The sequence below is a fragment of the Tenrec ecaudatus genome, chromosome 1, assembly GCF_050624435.1.
Source record: "Tenrec ecaudatus isolate mTenEca1 chromosome 1, mTenEca1.hap1, whole genome shotgun sequence".
In the NCBI taxonomy this organism is placed as follows: Eukaryota; Metazoa; Chordata; class Mammalia; order Afrosoricida; family Tenrecidae; genus Tenrec; species Tenrec ecaudatus.
In genome coordinates, this window is record NC_134530.1 from 20,106,233 (window position 1) to 20,117,712 (window position 11,480).

The 11,480-nt window shown below is 40.8% G+C and overlaps 1 protein-coding gene across 1 annotated transcript; it reads right to left on the reverse strand.

The window, feature by feature from the left end:
• Window positions 1-9,850: 9,850 nt before the first annotated feature.
• LOC142432266 (olfactory receptor 7C1-like) lies at window positions 9,851-10,801 on the reverse strand. Its single transcript, XM_075537391.1, has one exon. The coding sequence runs from the start codon at window positions 10,769-10,771 to the stop codon at window positions 9,851-9,853; it is 921 nt and encodes a 306-aa protein (XP_075393506.1). The 5' UTR covers window positions 10,772-10,801.
• Between the last annotated feature and the right edge of the window lie 679 nt (window positions 10,802-11,480).

The following is an 11,480-nucleotide window of genomic DNA, read 5'->3' on the forward strand; positions in this document are numbered from 1 at the left end:
CATACATCAATTGAGTAAAACATCCTTATACATGCATTGCCCTCGTCATTCTCAAAAATCGCCTTCCACTTGGGTTCCTGGAATCAGCTCATTTTCCTTTTATCCCTCGCCCTCCCTCCCCGCTAACACCTCCCTCATGACCCGTAGATAACTTATAAATTATTACTCTGCCCTACCTTACAATGCCCAGCATGTCCCCTCACCCACTTTCCTGCTGCCAATTCCTGAGAGAGGAGATTACATGTACATACCGAGATTGGTTCCCCCTTTCTAGAACCCCTTCCCTCCTGGTATCACCACTATCACCGCTGGTCCTGAGGGGTTCATCTGTCCCTGTGTTTCCAGATCCCTACTGCACCGCTGTGCATCCTCTGCTCTAACCAGGTCTGCAAGGTAGAATTGGGATCATGATAATTGGGGAAGGGGGTTGCAGAAGGAAGCGTTCAAGAACTAGAGAAAGGTTTATAGTTTCATTGCTGATACACTGAATCCTGAGTGACTCATCTTCTCCCCACTACCCCTCTGCAAGGGATGTCCAGCTGTCTACAGATGGGCATTGGGTCCCCATCATGCACTCCCCTCATTCACAATGATATGATTTTTTTTCTCTGCCTTTGTTGTTTGAAACCTGGTCTCCTCAGGGCCTTAATGATCACACATGTTGGTGTGCTGCTTCCATGTGGGCTTCGTTGCTTCAGGGCTAGATGGCCGCTTGTTTACTTTCAAGCCTTTCAGTCCTCAGATGCTATATCTCTCAATAGTCAGGCACCATCAGCCTTCCTCACCATACTTACTTATTCACACATTGGTCTTCAGCCTTTGTGTAGGTAAGGTGATCACACAATGATGGTTTTTGTTCCTTGGTGTCTGCTACCTGATCCCTTCAACACCTCGTGTTCACACAGGCTGTGTGCTTCTTCTCTGTGGGCTTTGTTGCTTCCAAGCTAGATGGCCGCTTGTTTGCTTTCAAGCCTTTAAGATCGCAGATGCTATATCTTTTTGATAGCCAGTCACTATCAGTTTTCTTCACCACGTTTGCTTATGCACACGTCTGTCTTCAGCGATCATGTCGAGAAGGTTGATATCTTGGAATGACCATTAAGCTGAGCAAGGTGCTATTGTATTGAGGAAGTGTTCGCGAGGAGGGCCAATGTCCACCTGATACCCTACTACTGAACCTATAAATATATGCACATAGATCTATTTTCCCCATAATCATAAACATATTTACATATATACATGTCTGTATTTAGGCTTTTATATATATCCTTTGTACCTACTCCTTTCCTGTATTTCCTTATGCTTTCCTCCTCTCCCACTACCATGTTCACTCTTCATAATGATTTCAGTAATTCCTCTCAGTTACCTTGTCCTTGGTCACTCCCTAACAGTCCTCCCCTCCCCTCCCTCCTCTGGTTTTGAACCACTCGCTGTTCCCTTGTCACTGGGTTGGCCAACGCCTCCTCCCTTCCCCTACTCCCCACACTCTCATGTCCCTTGGGACCGTCGGTCCCGTTATTTTCTTCTCATATTGTTTGTCCAGCCTATTTTATCTAGTTAGAACTGCAGATATAGTAATATGTGATTACAAATTCAGAGGGCTTGGACAGCACCCAAGTGGTACATAAGAACATGGCATTGACAGCAGCAGTGCTGACACGCTGACAAAAAAAGTCACTGACATAGAAAATGTAAAAGAAGAGGGGGAAAATATAAAAACAAAACAAAAAAACAGCAACCAAAAAAACCTGTTAGTAGTTTGAGGGCTGTTTTTGGCCTTCAGGAGTGTTTTCTGGATGAGGCTGATGGGGTGCCATGGCCTGGCCCCAAAATCCATCCTTTATACTCCCTCGGGATCTGCTTGCTCTGCTTCCCCCACAACTCCGTTGCACAGCCCCAGTGTTTTGCCTCAGTGTGGCGGGGTCAGCTCAGTCGCACATCCCCCACTGTGTCTCAGGTGCTGTCCCGTGCAGGGCCATGGGTCAGTGCAGGATGTCGCATCTCACCGTGGGGCCAGCTGTATGGTCCTCTCTGTACAAAGGGCCCTTCGAGCCGGGCTATCTTCCTCTGAGCTTGGTGGGCCCAGGTGTGCTGCTCTCCGTTTTTCCTCCTTCCTTTGCTTCAACTTCCTTCTGGGTGTGGTGTGGTGGTTCAGTTCCTTTCCCGCACCAGATGATCTATTTTCATTTTCTGTGGTACTCACTTCAATGGTGGGGGTCAGGCATATTCTGCTTAAGGCTGGCGTATGGTCCAGTCTCTTTGTGTAGTCCTCCGCACTTTACATTGCCCTCCTGATTTGGCCTGTCATCGTGGGGTCCGTATGCATGTTCCAGATCTGTGGGGACACAACCAATACTCTCCTCCAGGTGGTTTAGTGTCCTGTTCCCCCCATATCATTCATTTGGTTTCTCCCCATCCCTCTGCTCCCTCCCCCTGCCCCACTTATCTTTCTTTATGCTGGGGTCTCATGTACCTCCCTAGGTGTGGCCTGCCCTCCCTCCAACTATCTATGCTTCCACCCGTTTATTGCGAGATAGATGTTTATACTTCTATTCCTGGCATGCTGATTGTACTTACCTCAGGGGACTCATATGTTTTCTGTCCTTTTGATTCTCGATTACCTCGCTTAACATAATCCCTTCCAGCTCTTCCCATGAAATGACGTGTTTCATGTGCTCGTCCATGCTTTTCAGTGCTACATAGTGCTCCATTGTGTGTGTGAGCCAAAGTTTACTAATCCACTCATCTTTCGATGGAAACTTAGGCTGTTTCCAAGTCTTTGCGATTGTGAATTGTGCCGTAATAAACAATTGAGCGCATATAACTGGTCGTGATTTATTTGGTGCTTCCACCAGGTATGTGCCCAGTAGAGGGATGGCTGAGTCATAAAGCGATGAAATTTCCATTTCCTTTAAGTATCTCCAGGTTGCTTTCCACAGTGGCTGTACAAATCTACACGACCACTATCGGTGGAGGAGGGTTCCTACTTCACCACAGCCCCTCCAACATTTGTTGCTCTCTGATTTGCTGATTTGGGCTAGCCTCAGGGGTGTTAGATGGTATCTCATTGTTTTATTGATTTGCATTTCTCTCATGGATAATGACCTTGAACACTTTCTCATATGCTTATTGGCCATATGGGTTTTCTTCCTAGTGAAAGTTCGTTTCAGTTCTTTTGCCCACTTCCTTAAGCGGTTAACTGTTTTCCTCTTTTTGTGGGTCATGATGGTGTTGTAGATTTTAGTAATGAGCCCTTTGTCCGATGTGCCATTACTAAAAATCATCTCCGGGTCTGTGGGCTATCTTGTCACCCTATTGGTGAACCTTTTGAGGTGCACTGGAGCTTTATTCTTATTAAATCCCATTTCTCAATTTCCAGTTCACCTGTGTGTGTAACTTTTCCAAGTGCAGTGAACCTATGAGCTCACTGAGCCAGAGCTCTGAGGTTAGTCCCAATTCCCTCCTTGATGTTCCTGATGGTTTCAGGTTTAACTTCTAGGTCTGTGATACACCTTAAGTTTATTCTTGTGCATGGGGTGAAGTAAACGTCTTGTTTGATTTTTCTACATGTGGATATCCATTGCTTCCAGCACCACTTATTAAAAAGAGAATCAGCTTCCCACTTGATGTTTTTTGGGACCCTTGTCAAAGGTCAGTTGTCTATACGCTGATGATTTTACTCTTGGGTTCTTTATTCTTTTCCACTGGTCTGAGTGTCTGTCGTTGTGCCAGTACTACGCTGTTTTTACCATTGTAGCTGTGTAATAGCAGGGAAGGTTCTTCCATTGTGGAGGTCGATTTTGGTTTCCTGTAATAGGTTTCTATAGTTTTGCTTATATAGGTCTTTAGCATTTTTGTTAAATATATTCCTAGTTATTTCAGTTTGTTCTTAGCAACTGTGAAGGGTACTTCCCTCTTAACCCCTCTTCCATTGCCCTGTCCAATATGTACCAACTTCTGTTTATTGATCTTGTATCTTGCTACTCTTCCATATTCCTCTATCACTGTAAGTACTCCAGCTGTGGAGCTTTTGGGGTTTTCAATGTACAGGATCATGTCGTCTGCAAATAGCGATAGTTCCACCTCCGCCTCTCCCATTTGGATCCCTTTGGTGTCCTTCCGCTGTCTTATGTTGCCAGGCAAAACCTCCAAAACGATATTGAATAGAAGTGGGGACAGGGGGCATCCTTGTCTTGTACCCTTTTTCAGTGTGATTGTTCTTTATTCTCCATGATGTTGGCCATTGATCTTTCATAGATAGCTTGTGTAAGCTTGTGGACTTCCCTTCCAATCCTATCTTCATGAGTGTCTTGATTAGGAATGGGTGCTGGATGTTGTCAAATGCTTTTTCTGTATCAATGGATATTATCCTGTGGTTTTTATCCTTTTCCTTCTCAATACGATGTATAATATTGATGAATTTTTGGATGTTAAACCATCCTTGCATCCCTTTGAGGAATCCTACTTGGTCATGGTGGATGATATATGTTGTATTCTTTTATATTCTATTGGCCAATATTTTGTAAACGATTTTTGCATCTATGTTCATTAGCAATATTGGTCTGTAATTCTCTGGACCTGTGGTGTCTTTGCTCTCTTTAGGTATCAAAGTAATGCTGGCTTCATAAAATGAGTATGGGAGTTTGCTGTCCTCTTCAATGTTATGGAATACTTTGTGGACGATTGGTGTCAACTCTTATCTGAATGCTTAGTAGAATTCTGCTGTGTAACCAGCTAGATCTGGGGCCTTTTTCCTTGGAAGGCTTTTGATGACCCTTTCTATTTCTTCTATCCCTATGGGTTTGTCGAGGCTATTAAACTCGGTCTAAGATAATCTAGGGAGAGAATGTTTTCCCAAATATTTGCCCATATCGTCCAGGTTTCTGAATTCATTAGAATACAAACCTTCATAGTACTTTGTGATTATCGTTTTAATCTCATTGGGGTCTGATGTTATTGCACCTGATTCATCCCTCATCCTGGTTATTCATGTTTGCTCCTTTCTATCTTTGGTAAGCTTTGCCAAAGGACTGTCAACTTTGTTAATTCATTCGTGGAACAAGCTTTTGGCTGCATTTATCTTTTGCATTGTTCTCTTATCTTCCCACTGGTTTAAATCTGCCCTGATTTTCATTATTTCTTTTCTCTTACTATTCTAGTTGTTGGGGGTTTTGTGTTAATGTATCTGTCATACGCCTTTCTTCTTTTTTCATGTATGCATTTAAGGATATCAAGCTACCTCTGATAACTGCCTCTGCAGTGTCCCATAAGTTTTGATACGTTGTATGCTCGTTCTCATGAGCTTCTCGAAACTTCCTGATATCCACTCTGATCTGGGTCTTTATCCATTCATGTCGCAGGAGATCATTGTTAATTCTCCAATTGGTTGCCCTTGCTTTTCTGGACACCCTCTTATTAATCTCCAGCTTTATGGCATTGTGATCTGAGAAAGATGTCTGTATAATATCCTTGTCTTGAATTTACTCAGGCTGGACTTGTGTCCCAGCATATGGTCTATTCTTGAAAAAGATCCATGTAGGGTTTGAAAATAATATGAAACCCTTTGCATTTGGATGGAAAGCTCTATAGATGTCTATCAGGCCCTATTACCTAATTACGTTGTTTAGCTCTCTGGCTTCTTTGCTGAGCTTCTTTCCCAGTAATCTGTCTTTCTCTGATAGTGGAGTGCTAAAGTCACCCACTTTGATTGTTAATTTCATGATTTCTTCTGTCATCATTTTAATAGTTTGATGAAATTCACCACACCATTATTAGTAAAATAAATATTTGATATGCTACGTGCTTCCTTGTTTACTGAACCTTTGAGCATTATGTACTGTCCCTCTTTGTCTCTTTTTATGGTTTGGATCTTGAGGTCCATTTTGTGGCAGATTAAGATTGCCACTGCTGCCTTTTTTTGAGTTACCATTTAATTGGTAAACTTTCTGCCAATCCTTTATTCTGATCATATTTTTGTCTGTGCCTTAATATGTGTCTCTTGCAAGCAACAGATTGATGGATTATGTTTTCTGAGCCAGTCCTCCAGCCTCTTTCTTTTACAGTACGAATTGAGTCCATTGGAATTCAGAGTAATTATTACTCTCTCTGGATTCATAGTTGCCATAACCTGTTTTGGGTCTTTACCTATCTCCCTTCATATCTGTGTGCTGTGTTTGAGTGGAGAGTTTCTATCTTGTCCTCCTTTCCATCTGAGACACTGCTGTCCTGATAATTATTGCTGGTATGTTGCCTTCTGGTTGCAGATGGGCTACATAGTGGTCTCCTGTTTGTTCTTGGTGGAGGTTGATCCTCTGGCCATGGTGAGTCAACCAGTATCTTCCTCAGAGTCGGGTGACGTGCAGCATATTCACTGAGTCTCTCCTTGTCCTGAAGACCCGTGTCTGACCATCTATCTTAATGGATAACTTGCCAGGGTACAGGATTCTTGGGGAGGCATTATTTTCTTTCAGCTTTTGTAAGATGTTGCTCCATTCTCTCCTCCTCTTCATGGTATCTGCTGATATGTCTTAGCATATTCTTACCTGTGCTCCTTTGTATGTGACTGTCTTCCTTTCTCTTGTTGCTTATAAAATTTTCTCTTTTTCCTCTGAGCTGGATAATTTTACCATTATATGTTTTAGTGTGTTCTTCTTGAGATAGATATAGCTTAGTGGGATTCCTTTCTGCTTCCTGTATGAGTGTCTGGTTCTCCCTTGTTAGGATGGGAAAATTCTCTTCCAGAAATTCCTTTGCTATCTCGGCTGTTGACTTGTGTGTTATGTTGTTCCCCGGTAGATCAAATATACTAATGTTATTCCTCTTCATGATGCTGGCTAGTTAAACAATCATCTGCAGACATTTTTTCAAATAAAATGCCTTTTACTTCAAATAAACAACTGGTATTAATGATTGCGATGAAAAAATGTAAATTACTATGCATAAATTGGGATTATGGAGAACACTTTCCTGCCACCATCTTCTCTTCATTTGAGAGAGGTGGTGACATGAACACATGATACTTTTGGAATAATGCCACGGGCAACCACTAGGAGTAATGCATAATGTATTACTTGATGAGCCAACATCTTCCAAGGATGGATGGTTAACAAAAAATACCTTATAAGTGAAAAAGTTCAATGGATTTTAATATAATAGTATAAAGAACGTGTTGATGAAAATTCCTTTTGTAAGTGCGGCCGTTATATCAGTGAAGCATGTTCAGTTACCAGGAAAATAGTAAAATATTTTCCTCTTTTACTCAATAATACCTTCCAAGTAGTAGTGAAATATGGGTTCTTGTTGAAAGGTCTGTGATCTTGGAGTGTACCATGAATATTTACAGGTTTGACACAGGTATTACAATTATACCAAGAAATGTGGATAAACTTTTTAAACTTCCTACCAGTCACACTCCTCTTATCTATCACCTTGTGGCTCTCTCATCTGTAGCCTCTGTGGACCACAACAACAGACAACAATGGAACATGTCCAAGTCAGTCCTTCTTTTCATTGCTGCAAAGACTTTTCTAGTTTGATGAAACATACAGGGACATGAGAGATATAAGGTTATGAAAAGCTCTTAGGCATAAGCAAACACCTTGAGGAAAGGAGTCCCTGAGCCTGGGGAATCAGAACCATTATCTTATACGCACCAAAGTGAACTAGCAGAACAGACTTAGCAAGGACAAGGCTCTGTGTTCTGATTTGGTGAGTAGAAACTAGGGTCTTAAGAGTGCATAAGCAGCTACATAATGTGCAAATATTTGTGTCTTTTCATCCAGAGAAAATAAAAGTGATGAAAACTGAAAAGCATATGGAAATAGACCAGGGGACCCAGGCGCCATGGAAACATTAGTCTCCATTGTCTTGCGAGCAGGATGGTTCCAGATACCAACCCCAACTCCTCTGAGCATAATGACACAAGAAGGTCCTTAAAATAGGGGAGACGAATGTGGAACAAAACTCAAAATGACATAGCTTATAGTTGGATAGAGACTGGTGATACCAACAAGATTATAGCCCTTAGTGACCTTTAAGAAATGGAATTATACTCACCCCATATTAGAATAAGTAACAAATTGAGATCTGAAAGAAAGAATGGCTCACAGAGGAGGAGGAATGGAAATGGGAATACGTGGTAGAAATGACATAAGTGATAGCAGGCACATTAAGAGGTTAGTATTGGATGAGAGGAAATAAACTGTGTCAATGATTTAAGGTAAACCAAGGATCCACTCTGTAAGATTTGACCTCATCACAATGAGAGATTTTCTTCATATTTTAAATGGTTACCTTTCTATTATATGGCTTGTCACAGTATTATTGAGTATCCAAAATTATGTGGCAGAGTTGGATAAATATAGGGATTGTAATAAGAGCTGTATGAGCCCCCAATATAATGATTTTTAAAAAGCAAAAATAAATAATGAACTAGCTATATACAATAGTATTGAGACATGAAAAAATCTTAATGATGTATGAATAACTATAATCCACTTGTTCACCTATGGTATCAGAAAATTTGGCAGTGTCCTGATTAACGGGCTAGGCTGCCAACCAAAGGGTGGAGATTCAAATCCACTGCACGTAAATCTTTATGGGAGCATTCTGTCTCATCTTTCTCCTTCTGGGCATGGAGAACACAGCCATTGAGTTAGTAGCCAAAACTTAACTCCACAGAGCTGCTTCCTGCGCTGCAGAGAACGTATACAGCAGTGCCTTTCCTGGATCATGTAAATGAAGGGTTTCACATGTAATTATTTGAGATGCTGATCAGATTGCAGGGAGACTCAAGGGCAAAAGTAAGGCAGATGATTTGGTGAAGATAATTTTGTGGTAAAGCATATTTGGAGAGCACTGGGTTCTTTGGAACAGTAAAGAAAAATTAACAGTAGTGTCATTGATGCCAAGAAGGAATACGCATAACTTCGCTGAACAAATTTAAGCCCAGAAAGGTCTGGATATTAAAGATTTGGTTTAATAATCTTTTTATTGGTGGCTTGTATAACTCATAACAATCCATACCAACATCCATTGTATCAAGCACATTTGTACATTGTTACCAGCATCATTCCCAAAACATTTGCTTTCTACTTGAGCCCTTGATATCAACTCCTAATTTTCTCCTGAAACTATTGGACTTGAACTAATGATTACAACAGCAATTCCTATTATCTGGATATCAGAAGATTAATCATGTACAGGATATCAATAATTCCAGTCTATTTTACTCTACCATCTTTCTAATGATAGAAAAGGTACCAGTGCGCTTAGCTGGTATGGTTTTCAGGGTGGTTCTGGAAGTCACATCCAATACTTGAGTATACCAACAGTGCATTTCATAATTTAATAAGAACAAGTTGATAAACTTTATGCTCAAAATGTTTAATGCTGCAATGAAAATAAAAGAATGCAGTGAGGGTGAAGCTTTCATGCCGGATGTGATCGTAAGAAAAGTTTTTCTAAAATAGGTTTCATGGAATTTCTGCCTCAGTTATTTATGGTTCAGGATAATAATGAGCACTGCTCCTTTGTGATAATTGTATGCTGTTACTCTATGACTAAGAATGAAAAATCTATTTCCTAAAGAAGTGAGCGGTCACCCAGACTACCTCTTGAAGAAAAGATGTCATTAAAGCAAATACATTTTTAACAAAATGCACAGGAAGTAATTTTATATTATATCTTCAATATTCCATTTCATGTCTTAAAAAATAAGGATATTAAATTATGTACATAAGCACATTTAGGACTGAGGAAAATGTAATCCAGATTTTTATTACTTTGAATGTTGTTGTTCACAAGTTGTACTCTAAATTTAACGATGTGTTTCTGTGATGTAGGACGTTTCTCAGCTAACAAGTTTTCTTAGAGCTTGCTTTATGTCTTTATTTCTAAGACTGTAGATAAAGGGATTCAGCATGGGTGTGGCTACTGTGTACATCACTGAGGCGATTGCACTGGCCCTGGAATTTTCATTTGTGGCAGAACTGAGATAAACCCCAAGAGTTGTACCATAGAATAAGGAAACCACAGAGAGGTGAGACCCACAGGTGGAAAAGGCTTTATATTTGCCCCCAGCTGATGAAATTTTCAAAATGGAGGACACAATCTTCATGTAAGAGAAAAGGATCCCAGTGAATGGAATAACAGCTAGAAGGCCAGTTGCTAAATACAGGACTAAGACATTGAGGAATGTGTCAGAACAAGCAAGTTGGATTACTTGATTAAGTTCACAGAAAAAATGGGATATTTCCAATTCTGTACAGAAAGACAGTCGCAAAATCATTAAAGCATGTACTAAAGCATCCACAAGGGTCACTAACCAGGAGCCCAGAAGAAGGAGGCCACAGAATCTTTGGTTCATGATGACAGTATAGTGCAGTGGGTGACAGATAGCCACAAACCGATCATAGGCCATCACTGTCAATAGGAAGTTGCTTAAGGCAAAAAACAGCAGGAAAAAATACATCTGGGCAATGCAGTCTTCATATGTAATTACTTTGGTCTGCATCTGTATATTCATTAGCATCTTTGGGACGGTGGTGGAGGTGAAACAGATGTCAGAAAAGGAGAGGTTGGACAGGAAGAAGTACATGGGTGTGTGGAGGTGGGAGTCTGTGGCGATGGCCAGGATGATGAGCAGGTTCCCAGTGAAGGTGACCAGGTACATGGAGAGGAACAGTCCAAAGAGGAGGGGCTGCAGCTCTGCCTCCTCAGAAAGCCCCAGAAGGATGAATTCTGGAATGTGAGTTTGGTTTCCTGGTTCCATGTAGCTGCTGAAAATATTTGGAAAGATAAAAGAGCATCGCAAACACTGCCATAAGATGTTAACAATAGTTTGAGGAGTATATTTAAATTTTATACAGTTTTTAATATTTTATACAGTTAATTAATGAATACACATTCATATCTATATATGTCATGTTCTTCAATCCCAAGTGCTCAATATTTTCTTTGATGTTATAAACCTTTTCTGTCATGGCTTCTAATACTATCTTTTTCCTAAAGAATTATATTTCTCCAAAATTCCTTAAGACTATTCATGCAACAAATGTGTTTGACCAATTATTTTATGCCAAGAGTTCTGGAATGTTCAGGGAACTTCAGGGAAAATATAAAAACTCTTACTCTTATTTTGATATGGACAACATAAGGTGCAACTACTGGTCTCTTCCTTTCTGGAAGTAGGAAGAGTGATGGCAGGTGAAAGACACATGGAAATCATTGGTTCAATGGAGTCATGGAGCATGCAAACAGCACTCATTCCTGGAACAGAACTCTCCTCCATGTGCCAATAATCAACTATGTAAGGTCAAGAAGGCAGCATTTGCCGAGGAACAAAATTCAGGGGGTTATGGAGGAAGGAGGAATGGAAACAGGAAACACTAACAGGCAGTGGGATAAGCAATGACACCTTGGGGAATAGCAATACATGAGTTAAATCAGAATGTGTGTGATTTGTTGAATGATGGTTGGGT